General features: G+C 40.5%; 1 protein-coding gene across 1 annotated transcript in view; it reads right to left on the reverse strand.

Annotated features, from left to right (window-relative positions):
- Positions 1-1,561: 1,561 nt before the first annotated feature.
- The window catches only part of ROR2 (receptor tyrosine kinase like orphan receptor 2), a 129,870-nt gene continuing 114,833 nt past the window's right edge, over positions 1,562-16,598 (reverse strand). The window contains exons 9-10 of the mRNA XM_007955172.1: positions 6,468-6,670; positions 1,562-3,004 (exon numbers count right to left, since the gene is read on the reverse strand). Coding sequence (XP_007953363.1) covers positions 1,562-3,004; positions 6,468-6,670 — 1,646 coding nt within the window. The remainder of the gene's footprint in view (positions 3,005-6,467; positions 6,671-16,598) is intronic.

A 16,598-nucleotide genomic window follows, 5' to 3' on the forward strand; every position in this document is an offset into this window, starting at 1 on the left:
CATGACCCAGATGTAGCTAGGCCAGCCAGTTGTACTACAAATGGGGTGAGGGCACAAGCAGGCCTAGTAAGACCATGAACAAGGTCATTCCTCATCTACTCCAGCCTGGTTCCAGGGCCCTGGAAGTGCCAAGCTCCAGGTCTAAAAATGTCAGGGGTTTTGAGACCTTAGGAGTGACACAGGTTTAAAACCAAAGACAATCCTCACATCATTTGTAATTAATGCACACCCAAGATCTTAATAAGAGAAAAGTAATGGAATGTATTTCCATTACTTATCTGCCAGTTCATATTCAAATTAAAATGGAATTGCTGGTTCTGGAGAAAACTCCCCAACCCCACAGAGAGGGGATAGCCAAAATAACATCCCACTCCACCACCCCCTTCATTCAGCAAGCCCCTTCAGCTTGCTAACATTCTGCAGGAGATCCAACCAAATATTCTGCTTCACTTTATTAGATACACCAGGTGTGGGATTTACAAATGAGATCTATACATGTACTGGAAACAGATGGTGTACTTCTGTGCCTTTTTCTGGCAGAAGTTCTGAAATGCATGGACCTTGCTTATATAGGATACAAAACAAGCAAACCAAAATATAATCAGATGGCACCCCAAAATGGACAGTGTAAACAGTTAAATTACCAAGTCATTACATTAAGACCAACATACTTCAATGAAAATGGCATACAACAAACAAACTTATAAATTACATTTAAGGTCTATACATGATTCTTTAAAAAAAAAACAAAACACACACACACACACAAAAACAACTTGTGTTCTGTACAATATTGCTTCTTTTTAAAATACCAAATTTAATAATCACTTTCCTTTGAATTCCAGAAAAGTAGGCAAAATACACATGCAGTATAATAAAAATCATGTCACAAAAGTACAAAATTATCTCCGTTTTCTCAAAGGCACTTCAAAACAAACAATACCATAGGAATCTTCCACTTCAAAAGCCCCTTTCTTATTGGACTTTAGAACACAGGAGATTGGCAGCATCCTGTTGTTGTAAATTTTTGGCTGACAAACAGAAAACATGACTGGCAGTGAGGCAGCACTGATAAAATGAGATTCCTACATCCTCAAATAAATCAAAAGGCCAGTGTTGAAAATCTCAATATACCAGACAAGTTCCACAACATCCATATATAATATGGAGTGAAGATATGACCTTATTTTCTTTCAAAGTGTATCCAGTGCCCACTGCCAAACTACCAGTGGGATTTATGCAGGTGTCTTCATAAATGCATCATGCTGCTTGGGTGCCTGCCCTGCCTGGCTTAGGCACCACCAGCTACAATATTCACTGACCAAATGTGTGTGGCAGGCAGTAGCACATTTTATCAGAGCAACCTCTTGCACACAGATGACATGAGCAAAGCAGTATCTCACACCATCAAGTCTACAAAAAGGCCTGCCAGCACTTCACTCACATGACTGCTGTATTTTATGCTTTCTTGTGGAGGTGACTCTTTGGACCAAGGGGCTGATCAAGGGTCGCCAGGGTGTCCCAGGGGGCTTCCTTCCTAGCCAGGGGTCCTGGGTGCCCCTCAGGCTTCCAGCTGGACCTCGGCCTCCTCCATCTGTAGGGTGTCATTGTCTCCCAGCAACTCTGTCTCTGGGACGGAGTCTTCTTCCTCCTCTGCTTCTGGCACAGGATTCTGGGCCACATCTTCTGGAGTGTTCTGAGCATCTTCAGTGCTCTCAGAGAGTAGGGCCGCCCTGTCAGCCACTGAAGTGTTGGAGGGTGCTGTAGTGACATAGCCTGTGCTGGTGGAGCCACTGCCGCTGTGATGGGAGCCTGGTTTGGGGACCATTTGGGCAGGGACCTGCTGAGGGGCCATTTGCATTGGGATCTGTACAGGATAGAAGTTGGGCAGGTAGGCTCCATAGGCTGGCATCGGCTGGTACCCATTGACAGGGATGTAGAGCTGGGGTGGAGGGACCAGGGGTCTGATTTGGCCCTTCATGGGAATGAACTGAGGCTGTGGGAAGGGCTGGGCCTTTTGCTTGGGCCCCATGTAGCGAGCGTTGCTCACGTTGCTCACAGGGCTGGTGCTGAGGGAGCTCGTCTGTGTGGTGTTGCTGGCGCCTGAAGTCTGTGCTGAGCTGTTGTAATTGGAGATGTTTCCCCAGGTTCGGAGCCTGCTGTGGATATCCTTGAACCGGGGCCGCCGGTTGGGAAACTCATTCCAGCACTCGATCATCAGGGCGTACACCCAGGCAGGGCAGTCATCTGGGCAGGGCAGTACCTGGCGGTTGCGGATCATCTCTACAACGTCCTGATTGGAGTAGCCACAGTAGGGCTGCAGGCCATAGCTGAAGATCTCCCACAAGACCACACCGTAGGACCAGATATCTGAGTCAATGGAAAACTTGCCATACATGATGGCCTCTGGGGACATCCAGCGGATGGGCAGGAGTGAATTTCCCAACAGCTTGTAATAATCGGCTGAATACACTTCGCGGAAGAGGCCCAGGTCTGAGATTTTCACGCTCAGCTTATCAAACATGAGGACATTGCGGGTGGCTAGGTCCTTGTGCACCACGTGGTGGCTGGCCAGGTACTCCATCCCTGCAGCAATCTGTGCAATGACATGGATGAAGTCAGGGGGCTCCAGGACAGATTTCACAGTCCGGTCGTTGTCAGTGCTGCCCACATCTGAGTGTGGTGAGCGCATGACCAGAAACTCATGTAGGTCACCGTGGGTGCAGTAGCTAAAGATCAGGCTGATGGGCTGGTCTTTGGTCACTATCCCCAGTAGGCAGACAATATTGGGGTGCTGGAGTCTCGAACGCATTATAGCCTCATGTTTGAACTCTTCCCGGAGGGGTACCTCTGCTTTGTCCTTGAGTGTTTTGATGGCCACAGCCTGGGTCTGTTCCCCTGGTGTGGAGCCAAAGAGGTGGCCTTTGTATACTTTCCCAAATCGGTCTTCCCCCAGCTCCTCCATGAACCTTACCGTGGACAGGCTGATCTCTTTGAGCTTGGTCTAGCAAGAAGAAAAAACTCAATGTATTATTTCTGTTACTGCAACACTAGCCAGGAAAGGGCTTAGAGTACCAGGGGCTGGCATTGCCAGCATAGTCAAGTGACATCCCAGCCCAGACCCTGGAAAAGATTTCACTTTTCTGCTTATTCCAGACTACACTTGCCCCACACACTGCGATTTGATTGATCTTAAATATAGTTACTTCCTGTCTGAAACCTTCAGTGGGTTACAATCATGCAACAAGTAATATTCTTCCAAAATATAACAGAGATACCACTGCAGGCTTCATTCACACTAGTGTGTGTGTACATGTATTCAAACTTGACCACTAACTGCCCAGAGTCACCCTGCACTCTCCCAGTTCTGCCCCCTCCTCCTTGGGCTTGCTCTATGGCTCCTCCATATCATCTACAAAAAAAGTCCAACCCACCTCTGCTCAATACAGAGAGATCTTCTTATGAACTCTGAAGTACAAATCTTCATTTTTTTTGGTCAGGATATTGTCATCTATAGAGATACTTAGAGCAAGGTGTTTTACAAATCTTCTCTAGATGAACTTAGCTCACAGCTCCCTCTTGATTAGACTCTCAACTAGGGGTCTTTTCAGTAGGAATAATGCACAGGTGACAGTGAACCCCACAGGACTTTACATTTCACAGCCTCTATGACATCCTGCTTCTTCTGTGCATCCTGAGTCCTTCTCAGAGGCTCCTGGCCCTCTACACATGCCCAGACAGCTGTGAAATCAATTCAACTCCCTGGATAGAAATTTGACTAGAATTCTCTCTCCCTGACCCTCTAGGAAGTCCTTTGAAGCCAGGATATGAATGATTTACCATCAAAATTTGCCATTAACATATGTTTGTTTTCATTAAGTGTCACTTCGTAGTGACATGTTTTCTCCTGTTATATTTCACTGTATTCCCCCTAACCTAAAAACTCTTAAGAATGGGGATCATCAACACAGTGGCATTGAGGAAGAGGAAGACATAGAGAGGTGCGTGGGAGGTACAGACAACAAAGGTGAACGCTTTTGCACATATAGTACTGTGTTCTCAGTGATGGCAAATAGATGATAGATAGGTATTTTTCATAAGGTCACTATGAGTCAGAGACGACTTGATGCTACATAACAACAAAAGATAGGTTGACAGGCTGAATGATTAGGTATGTGTATGCAGGGGGTAGAGGGTAATGCCCATCACCATGTATAGGGTTGGCAGACAATATTTCTACAAGTATATTTGTATATTCTGTAAGAATTTCCAGGTATATAGTAGAGCTGACAAGGGGCAAGGTTGTCGTCACTTCTTGACCACAGCCAGCTACCTGGAGGGAGTGAGCAGTTGGACATGTGGGCTCAGGACCATGGTCACAGGGGACATCAAGCTCAATTGGCATAACATACTACACAAAACATTGTTCCACATTCTACTTTGGCAAGTAGCCACTGGGATCTTAAAAGCCGCAAGCGACCACTGAGATGCAACGATGGGTCTCTCCTAATCCAGAGCAAAGAAGAATGAGGAAAACCAAACACACATGGAAACAGTTAGTCCAAGGGACTGGTACACTATGCGATCCTCAGCCTATATGATTATGAGACCAGAAGAACTAGATGGTGCCTGGCTACCACTGTCAACCACTCTGTGGGGGATCTATGTAGGAGATTTTGGATAGAGTGGGAGAAGAAAAATGTGGAACAAAACACAAAATCATTAAAAGAAAAAAAAAAAAAAAAAAGGGGTGGGTGGGTGGAACCAGGTTTGTTGCTCTGGTAGAGCCCCTGCAACTATGGCCCCTAGCTTCCCTTGAAGTCTGGAATTGAACGCATTCCTGTGGCTTCCAGCCAAACAAAAGACAGGCATATGAGCTGAACTTTTACATTAGGTAATACATTCCTTGGAGAGATCAATCATGGGAGAATAGAAGGGCTGTGTATGCACAGGGAGATAACTCGGGGGGCAGGAGTACATGGAAGGGAAGGACACAGGGAAGAAGTAACTATAGGAAGGAAGTGGAAAGAGCCGTTGCACTGTGGGAAATTGCAGTCAATGTCATGAGACAAAATGTTAGCAAGCTTCTGTATGGAAAATTAATTTGTTCTGTAAACTTCCACCCAAATCACAATAAAAATTTTTTGAAAAGAAAAAAAATAAAAAAAGAATGGGGATCAACCATTGGTGGCAGCTTGAGTTCCTACTTCTTTTAAAACTGTTACTCTATCTTTCTCTGGTAAATAACCATGTAACCACTCAAACACTGGCCAGAAAAATGGGTCCCAGTGCCTTGAAAAATGCCATATTGAACCTTGAATTGTGGGGGCAATTTGAGCCTATGTCTTCTTATACCCTCTTATGAGGAATGCTGAACCAGTTCAATACAGTTACTCTGGGTCCACCCTAACAGCACTGGTCTAGTAAGAGAGAAAAGCCCAAAGGCTCTAGGACTGTGAATTTCCAACATTCCTGTCTCTTACTTTCTAAGGATGCAAATATCCAGAAAAATTTTAAAGACAAAATGGGAAAAGGAAGGACAGTTGAAAAAGAAATGCGTGTTATCTATCAAGGAGTCCATGGTGGCACAAATTAGTAAGCACTTCTCTACTAACTGAAAGGCTTGTGGTTTGAATCCACCAGAAGTGCCTTGGAAGAAAGGCCTGGAGATCTACTTCTGAAAGGTCACTGCCATGAAAATCCAAAGAATGGAACCCAGATTTTCTGGAGCACAGAGGCTGGATGAACTTCCAAAACTATTGCCCCGAGATATCTTTAAACCTTAAACAAAAAATATCTCCTGAAGTCTTCTTAAAATCAAGCAATAGTTTAGCTAACTAGTAAAGAATATTTGGGAGCTCTGGTAGTGTACTGGCTAAGATACTTGCCTGCTAACCAGACGGCTGGCGGTTCAAACCCACCAGCCACTCCTCGGAAGGAAGGTTGGGCAATCCTACTTCCATAGTGATACTGCCTCGGAAACCCAAGGAGGGGTCGCTATGAGTCGGGTTTGACTCGACGGCACATAACAACAACAGTAAAGAATATCTGCCTTGAAGACTGTGCTCTTTTAAGATCTATCAATATGGGATCAAACTGACAATAGCTACTCAAAAGACGAAACAGGAATATTAGGGGGCAGTGAATTTATGTTAATGAGGGGCAGAACAATTCAGAACAGGAGGGTGAAAATAGTTGTACAATTTGAAGAATGCAATCAATGTCACTAAATTGTACATGTAGAAAATGTTGAATTGCTATGTTTTGCTACACATATTCTCAACAACAAATAAACTATTAAAAAACAAAACAAAACAAAAACCCTATGGAGAACAGTTCTATTCTGAAATACAAAGGGTCTCCAGGAGTCAAAATCAACTCAATGGCAAGTGGTCTTTTGGTTATCAGACAGCACCAGACAGAAGTTAAACACAGAAGAACTGCTTGAAATATTTAAGCATGGAAACCTGTTTGTGCTGGTTAATGAGAGGCATCTCCATGTCTTGGCTAGGAGATGCCATCAGCTGCCTTCGCTGTGGTGTAGATGCTGAAGACTTCTGCTTATTCCGGCAAATGCAGACCAAGAAGAAAAGGCAAGCAATAACCAAAGGTATCGCAATGCTGGGAACTAATATGTAGAGAATTCCCATTTTGCTGCTGTCTCGGGGACCTGTGAACAATAAGGGTTTCATGATTTTTCAGAAAAGTCCCTTTAAACTCTATGTCCTTCACCTGCCCATTCCCTACCTCCAACTAAAATACTTAAATGCAAGTGGGAAAAATTGCAATGCTGAACCTAAAAAAAAACCCAATGCACCTAAAAATAAACATCTTGCTGTACATTTTTGAAACACAACCCAAAACTACCCACAATGGAAACAAATTAGAATATATGGCATAAAAAACACCTGAACTCTAAAGGTTATTAGTATTAAACATTAATAATAACCATATTTACTTTTCTCTCCTAATGCTTGAACACCATTATAAATAGGTGCTCTCTCCTATTTAACTTTACTAAAGCATAGGGTTGCTATGAGTTGGAGCCAACTCAAAGGCATCTAACAACAACAACCAGCTCTCCTTAGCCACAGACAAGTTGATGAAACATATCCAATACCCTTGTCTTCCTTGTATGAAACTCTGTACTAGGAACATAACTGATCCTTTTCATCATTCAACATTTTACTGTATTTCAAATTTGTATATAATGAGAGCATATCTTTTTATGATAATAATTAAAAATGCACTTGACTTAATGGAAATGGAAAACAGGGAAAGGGAAGAGTACTGTTACAGTGTAGAGACTGCAATCAATGTCACAAAACAAAATGTGTATGAATTGTTGAGTGGAAAACCAATTTACTCTGTAAACTTTCACTCAAATCACAATAAAAAGTTTTTAAAAAATGAATTTGACTTAAAAGAGCCAATGAGTTTGTAGTCCCATTGAATTATCCAATACAATATTCAATACAGACACAGGAATTCATAAAAGCAATGTTAGGATATGCAATCAGTCTAAGGTTTCCAGGTCTTCTCCTTCATTTCCCACAGTTAAAAGCAACATTTTCCACAGTAAAAACCAATCTCTCCACAGGATATGCAGAAAGTCACATGTTGTTGTTGTTGTTGTTATGTGCCGTCGAGTCGGCCCCGACTCATAGCGACCCCTCCTTGGGTTTCCAAGGCAGTATCACTACGGAAGTAGGATTGCCCAACCTTCCTTCCGAGGAGTGACTGGTGGGTTTGAACCGCCAGCCTTCTGGTTAGCAGTCAAGTGCTTTAGCCACTATGCTACCAGAGCTCCTAGCATGTTATGTGTCACGCTGAAAAGCCCACGAATGAGGTGGCCATTGTGGCATGTTGAACCCAGGATATACTGGGTTCTGGGCTGGACAGAATGGAGAGTGAGTCTTTCAGACTTGACTACCCAGAGCAGCCAAATAAATCAAAGGAACTATATTTTAAGAGCAGATGGTGTGATTTAAGGAGTGTGTATGATGGGAGATCTAAAGAGTCACATTCCCACATCCCTAGGGAAACATAGGGGTCTCTGTAAGCAAGTTTCTCCTCAACCCAAATAATTATACCAGATGTAGACACATATATGTCTAATCACTCTACATCTGGAAGCACATAAGTGATTCTTATCAAGGTGACATTTGAATGAGTCACATCAGGCCTAAAAATGAATACTCTGCTGCCACCTTAGGTTAAAAAAATGCACACTGTTCAAACTGAGTCTTTCTGACCCCAAAATAAAATTACAAACAAAGCTCTCCTAGCTTCACCATGCAGGTTCTCTTATAGAAGGTGCAGTAGATACTCCAGTTCATTATTCATTATCATTAAGGGGAGAGTCCACAACCTCATGCCAAGATCAGAGATCTTGAGCATTGTGCAATTATGTGGATGATCACTGATTTTATCTTTCTAAAATTTAAATTGTTTAGTAGTAAAAATTGTGATATTACAGAAATGTGGACTTTATTTTTTCAATTTATTTATTTTTACTGTGCTTTGGGTGCAAATTTACAGAGCAAAATTTGTTTTACATTCAACAGTCCATGCACATTTTATTTCAGGCCCTGATTACCATACCCAACCATAACCCACTCTCCTCCTCTCCGATCTCTGTGACCACCCCCTCCCTGTGCCCTTCTTAACTATGCACACCTGTCTGTCCAGCTTTCCCTCCATGTGAATACTGTCTCTCTGGTGCCCCATGGCCGATTGCTCTAAGGGGTATCTCCCTAGACTGGTGGGTGAATTGCCCTGGGGTAGGTTTCCTGCATGTAAGTCTTTGCACTGTTGGGCTGAGAGCCAATCTTTTGGAAATGAGTCCAATCATAGCCCCGAAGGGTATCACGGGACCATACTCTTGGGGGTTTTGCCAGACTCTGTCTGACCAGTAATTCTGGTCATTTCTGTGTTTTTGAATTTTCTTCCACATTTTTCCTCCCACTCTATCCAGGATCTCCAGTTTTGATCTCTTTCCGAATGGTTGACATTGGTAGCTGGGCCCCATCTAGCTCTTCTGCTCTCAAGGTCCATCATATCCTTGGACTAATTGCTTCCAAATGCCTTTGCTTTTCTTCACTCTTCTTTGCTTCACATGAGAGGTGACCAATAGTTTGCTCTTAGATGGCTGCTTGAAAGCTTTTAAGATCCCAGTTGCTACTCACCAAAACAGGTTGTAAAACAAGATTTTTATGTACTATGTGTGCCAATTGAGCTTGGTGTCCCCCAGTACTATGGTCCCAAGTCAGCAGACCTGGAGATTCTCTCTCTCTCTCAAGGTGTTTTGTTGTCTCTGACAGGTTACTCCAAATCTGATTTTCTTGCTTCTGTAATGGGTGTGGTTAATTTTGTATCAAAAATGTGGACTTTAGAAAGTGAATATTCCTAATAGATTTTTTCACTGATGTTTATTGTTAATAAGTTGGTTTTCACTTTACTTTTTATGTCTATTTTAAGTTGAACTACATAAAACAATCAGTATTCAATCACATGGAAGTCTCCCACAAACCTATTGCCTCCAAGTTCCCAAATATAAGATGCAGAAGCTAAGCCTCAGCTAGGCAGACCGACTGGAGCTGATAAAACATAAATCAGTGAAATAAAGAGATAATAACATGGATGCCATGCTTGGTAAGGTGGACAGTCAACGAAAGAGAGGAAGGCCCTCAATGAGATGGATTGACTCAGTGGCAGCAGCAATGGGCTCAAGTATAGCAAGAATCATGGAGGTGGCTTGGGACCAGGTGGTATTTCATTCTGTTGTGCACAGGGTCGCTATAAGTTGGAGATGATTCGATGGCACCTAACAACAACAGCAATGTTTTTAAAAGTATTCAACCATTAAGTACATGCTCTTCAATATTGATAAGTTAGAGAAGCTTTTTTTAAAAAATACATTTTACTGAAATATAATTTATATAGAGTGAAATACACAAAACTAAAGTGACATAGATCAATGCATTGTTTTCTTTTTTTTTTTCAGTGTTACCTCCCCTGCTCTCCCACTCCTCATAACCTATACAGAAAATTTCCTTCCCTATATAAACATTTCCATGAGTTTTTACAATAATGAACTAATACAATATTTGTCCTTCTGTGACTGACTTATTTCACTCAACAAAATGTCCTCCAAGTTCATCCACGCTATGTGGTGTTTTCCAGACTCTACATTAATCTTTAGTGTTGCACAGCATTCCATTGTGTGTATGTATCATAGTTTGGTTATTCATTCTTCTGTTGATGGGCACCTGTTGCTATTGAAAATAGTGCTGCGATGAACATGGGTGTACATTTATCTGTTCTTGTCATGGCTCTCACTTCTTTAGGATATATACCTAGTAATGGAATGGCTGGGTCAAATGGTATTTCTAATTCCAAATTTTCAAGGAATTGCCATACTGCTTTCCACAGCGGTTGTATCATTTTACAGTCCCACCAGCAGTATATGAGAGTCCCGATCTCTTCACATCCTCACCAGCACCTGTTATTTTCTGTCCTGTTGAAATTTGCCATTAGTGCTGGGGTAAGATGGTATCTCATTGTTGTTTTGATTTGCATCTCTCTGATGGCCAATGATCATGTGTTTGCTGCCCACCTGAATATGCTCTTTGGTGAAGTGTCTATTCATATCTTCTGCCCACTTTTAAATTGGATTGTTAATCTATTTGCTGTTGAGGTGTTGGAGTTCTCTATAAATTTTACAGATAAATCCCCTGTCACATATATCGCTGCCCAACATTTTTTCACAATCTGTAGGTCCTCTTTTGGCTCTTTTTTTTTGGAGAAATCTTTGGAAGCACATAAAAATGTACTTTTTAGAAGGTCCCACTCATCTAATTTATCTTCTGCTGTTTGTGTATTTTGTGTTATGCTTGACAGTGTATTTATGCCATAAATTAGGGCCCCTAAATTTGCCCCTATTCTTTTCTTTGTTGTTGTTGTTGTTATGTGCCGTCGAGTCGGCCCCAACTCATAGCGACCCCTCCTTGGGTTTCTGAGGCAGTATCACTATAGAAGTAGGATTGCCCAACCTTCCTTCCGAGAAGTGGCTGGTGGGTTTGAACTGCCAGCCTTCTGGTTAGCAGTCAAGTGCTTTAGCCACTATGCTACCAGAGCTCCTATTTTTTTTCTTTAGGAACTTTATAGTTTTTGGTTACACATTTAAGTCTTTGATCCATCTGGAGTTAGTTTTTGTGTATGGTGTGAGGTATAGGTCTTGTTTCATTTTTCTGCAACTGGATAGCCAGTTTTGCCAGCACTATTTACTAAAGAGACCACCACTTGCCCATTTAATAGATTTCAGCCTTTTGTCAAAAATCAGCTGACCATAGGTCGATGGATTTCTTTCTGGGTTCTCAATTCTGTTCCACTGGTCTATGTGTCTGTCATTGTACCACTACCAAGCTATTTTGACTACTATGACTGTATAGTAGGTTTTGAGATCTGGGAGAGTAAGACCTCCTACTTTGTTCTCCTTCAATAGTACTTTTCTTATTCAAGGTCTCTTTCCTTTCCATATAAAATTAGTGATTGGTTTGTCAACATCCTTAAAGAATGTTGATGGAATCTGGACTGGGATTGCATTGAATGTATAGATTGCATTGGGTAGTACTGACATTTTTACAATGTTAAATCTTCCTATCCACGAGCATGGTATGTTTTTCATTTATGTAGATCTCTTACGGTTTCTTGGAGTAGTGATTTGTAGTTTTCCTTGTACAGGTCTTTTGTGTCCCTAGTGAGATTTATTCCCCAGTATTTTATTATCTTGGTAGCTAATGTAATGGTATTGATTTCCTTATTTCATTTTCAGCAATCTCTTTGCTGGTGTAGAGGAATTCAACTGATTTTTGTAGGTTGATCTTGTATCTCACCACTATGCTAAATCTCTCAATTAATTCCAGTAGTTTTTTTTTTGCTGAGTCTCTTGCATTTTCTATATATAGGATCATATCATCAGCAAATGGGGATAGTTCGACTTCTTCCTTACCAATTTGGATGCCTTTGATTTCTCTTTCTTGCCTTATTGCTCTGGCTAGGACTTCCAATTCAATGTTGAATAGAAGTGGTGATAGAGAGCAACCTTGCCTGAATCCTGTTTGAAAGGTGAATGGTTTCAGTCTCTCTCCACTGAGCATAATGGATTTGCATATATGTCTTCTATTATGCTGAGGAATTTCCCTTCTTGTCTGATTTTGCTGAGAGTTATCATGAGCAGGTGATGGATTTTATCAAATACCTTTTCTGCATTGATTGATATGATCATATGGTTCTTTTCCTTTGTTTTATTTATGTGATGGATGACGTTGATTATTTTTCTAATGTTGAACCATCCTTGCATACCTGGGTTCACCTCACTTGGTCATAATATGATATTATTATTATTATTATTTTGATATGTTTTTGGAGTCTATTGGCTAGGATTTTGTTGAAGATTTTTGCATCTATATTCATGAGGGATATTGCTGTGTACTTTTCCTTTTGAGTGATGTCTTTGCCTGGTTTTGGCATCAAGGTTATGCTTGGTTCATAAAATGAATTTGGGAGGATTTCATCTATGTTCTGGAATAGTTTGAATAGGATTGGTGTCAGTTCTTCTCTGAATGTTTGGTAGAATTCTCCAGTGAAACCATCTGGGCCAGGGCTTTTTTTTGTTGGTAATTTTTTTCTGACCTATTCAATTTCTTCTTTTGCTATGGGTCTGTTTAAAATTTCCACCTCAATCTCTGTTAGTTTAGGTAAGTAGTATGTTTCTAGAAATCTGTACATTTCTTCTAGATTTTCAAATTTGTTGGATTATAGTTCTTCATAGTATCCTGATATTTATTCTTTTAATTTCTGTTGTGGTGTAACCCATTTCATTTCGTATTCATGTTATTTGTATTCTCTCCCTTTTCTCCTTTGTTAAATCTGCCAGTGGTTTGTCAATTTTATTAATCTTTTCAAAGAACCAATTTCTACTCTTGTTGACTTTTTCTATTGTCTATTTTTTATTTCATTTATTTCTGCTCGAATCTTTATTATTTCTTTTCTTCTGCTGAATGTAGGCTTCTTCTTCTTCTTCTTCTTCTTCTTTTTTCCTTGCTGCTCTTTTTCGAATTATTGGAGATGTTGGGTTAAAATGCTGATTCTGGTTCTTCTTTTTTGATGTGTACATTGATTACTATAAATTGGCCTCTGATCACTGCTTTAGCTGTATCCCAAAGATTTTGATATGTTGTGCTTTCAATCTCATTTGATTCAAGGAATTTTTAAATTTCTTCTATCACCCAATCATTTTTAAGGAGGGTGTTATTCAGTTGCCATGTGTTTGCTCTTTTTCCTTTCATCTTACTATTGTTGATTTCTAATTCACAGCACTGTAATCTGAGAAGATGCTTTGCAGTATTTCAATGTTTTTAAATTTATTGAGGCTTGCTTTGTGGCCTATCATATGGTCTATCCTTGAGAATGTTCCATGTGCACTGGAAAAGAATGTATATTGTTGCTGTTGTTGTGTGAAGTCCTTTGTAGATGTCTATAAGGTCAAGTTAGTGGATTGCATTATTTAGTTCTTCTGTGTCTTTGTTGAGTTTCTTTAGAGTTGTTCTATCTGTGATTGAAAGTGGTGTATCTCTGGTGGCGTAGTGCCTAAGGCATTTGACTGCTAACCAGAAAGCTGGTGGTTCAAACCCACCAGCCACTCCTCGGAAGGAAAGATGGACAATCTACTTCCGTAGTGATACTACCTTGGAAACCCAAGGAGGGGTCGCTATGAGTTGGATCTAACTCCATGGTAGTGGTTGCGTTTGCATTTACTATGACTGTGGAGTCATCTGTTTGTGTTTTCAGTTCTGTTTGAGTCTGGTTTATGTATCTTGGGACTCTTTCCTTGGGTGCATAGATATTTATTATTGTTATATTCTCTTGGTCAATCAATCCTTTAATCACTGTATAATGTACTTCCTTTTCTCTCATGGTGGTTTTTGCTTTAAAGTCAATTTTATCAGAAATTATTATTGCCACTCCTGTTCTTTTACGGTTGCTATTTGCTTGATATATCTTATTGCAACCTTGGATTTTTAGTCTATTTTTGTCTTTGTCTCTATGGTGTGCCTCTTATAGACAGCATATGGATAGGTTATGTTTTCTTGTCCAGTCAGCAACTCTCCATCTCTTGAGTGGTGCATTTTATCCATTGACATTCAGTGTAATTATCGACAAGTATGAATTGGTTGCTGTCATTTTGTTAAGTGTTTTGTTGTGGTGTTGCTGATTTCTTTGTTTCATATAATTTTCTGTGCTGAGCTCATTTTATTTATGAATCGTGTTATCACTTCCTTCGTTGCTATTATTTTAGTATTTGCTAAATATTTGTGCTGGTCCTCCCTTTAATTGTGACGTGAAGGTTTGTAATTTTTCTTTGAGGATACCTTGTGATTTATAATTTTCCTCCCAATTTTAGAACAGTCTGTTTGATCTTGACTTCCCTACCATTTGAAAGTTCTGTAACTACACAATTTTTTCCCTCTTTTTGGTTTGTAGTTGTCCTTATTTGTCAATTGACATCTCTGGTTCCCTGTTTACAATCTAGTAGGCTTATTTACTTTGGAAACTTCCATAACTGGGTTGGTTTTTGGTTTATGTCATCATGTGTGTTAATGGTAGGCGGCTGTTTGCTATTGTTGGTTCTCTGTCCAAAGGACTCCATTTAGCATCTCGTTATTTGGTCTGGTTTTAACAAATTCCCTTAACTTCTGCTTATGTGGAAATGTCCTAATTTCACCATCATATTTGAGGGATAATTTTGCTGGGTATGTAATTCTTGGTTGGAAATTTTTTCTTTCAGGGTTTTATATATACCATCCCATTGTCTTCTCACCTGCATGGCTTCTGCCAAGAAATCTGTGCTTATTCTTATAGGTTACTTCTTGTAGGTAACTTTTTGTTTTTCCTGTGCTATTTTCAGGATTCTTTGGTCATTGGTTTTGGTGAGTTTGATGATGATATATCTTGGTGATCTTCTTTTGGGGTCTATCCTGTTTGGGGTTTGTTGGAATTCTTGAATGGATATATTCTCATCTTTCACCATACCAGGGAAATTCTCCTCCAACAAATCTTCCACAATTTTCTCTGTGATTTGTCTCTTCTTGTTCTGGAATTCCAATAACACATAAGTTATTATTCCTTTTGATGGTATCCCACATGAACCTTAGGCTTTTTTCATTTTGTTTTGATCTTTTTTTCTGATTGATCCCAATACACAGAAGTATTGTGGCATATGTCTTCAATCTCACTAACTCTGTCTTCCATTGATTCAATTCTACTCCTTTGCCTGTTCAATGTGTTATCTATTTCTAAAATTTTACTATTAATCCTCTGGATTTCTATCAGTAGATTTTGTATCATTTCTAACTTTTCACTTATTTTGTCATTTTGTTCTTGTATTGTCTTTTGAAATTGTTCTAGGGTTTTGTCTGTGTTTTCTTTAAATTCATCAGTGTTTTCCTTGATCTATCTCTCAAACCTTGAAGATAGCTAAATATAATTCTTTTGAATTCTTTATCAGGGAGTTCCAATGCTGCTTCTTCCTCAGGGATGTGTTCTGGGTCTGTATCCCAGTCCTTTGTTTCTCTTGCTTTATCTTGGTTCTTTGTGTGGACTGTGATGCTCTGCTGTCTCTGACACATTGTGATGTTTTTGTGTTTATATTTCATTGGTGATTGTATGTTGGAGTGACTTGCCAAGATTTTCATTTTCTTTGTTTTGGATGGGTGTTGTCTATGTCAGCAGGGTACTGTGCTCCTCTATTCACTAGTTGGGAGCACTAAGGCTCCTGATGTCCCTGTTGTCCTTGGCAAATGGGGCCTATTCTTAGGCCCCTGGAATCTGAATGAGAATGCTGTCACTTTAAATATCCAAAATAGCCATCACTTGTAAACATTCAAAATGGCTGCACCCTTGGTCATTTTAAATATCCAAAATGGCCCCTGCCTGTAAACAACTAAAATGACTGTGCCTTCCAGATGGCCAAACATACACAGCTCAGATTGTCTCCCTCCTTCCTGCTTCCCTTCCTAGTCATAGGCCACCAGTACAGTCATTCCCTGCAGCCCTTGGTGACCAGAGTTGATCTTTAGGTCAATTCTCAGGTCCCAACACCATTTGGAAATATTCAGACTGTTGGTGCTGTCAGAGTAGCTGACAGTCTGCAGCTCTGTCCATCTCAGTACTCACTGTTTTCATTCAGGTTTTTCCTCTAGTGTGTGCCTGATCCACTTCTGTATACTTCTTTTCAAAGCTCAGGGCTCCAGGATTACCTTCTGTATCTCTGTCAATTTCTTTCTCTTTTCTTTGTTGAAGACAGTCTGTGTAGCTTGTCTGCCTATTCTGCCATCTTCAAATAGAGAAACTTTTAGGGAACACTGTTAAGAGATTTGAATTCTATTTGCTCTTGACTACCAAGTCTGTATGTTAAAACTGAGCAGTGGGAAACTCAAAACCTGTGTGTATATGTGTGTGTATATGGTGTAGCGGGTGCTTTGCTCCTAACTAGTACCCAGGTGGTATAAATGGTTAACACACTTGGCTGCTAA

The sequence above is a fragment of the Orycteropus afer genome, unplaced genomic scaffold (assembly GCF_000298275.1).
Source record: "Orycteropus afer afer isolate SDZICR_OR568_19922 unplaced genomic scaffold, OryAfe1.0 scaffold00492, whole genome shotgun sequence".
In the NCBI taxonomy this organism is placed as follows: domain Eukaryota; kingdom Metazoa; phylum Chordata; class Mammalia; order Tubulidentata; family Orycteropodidae; genus Orycteropus; species Orycteropus afer.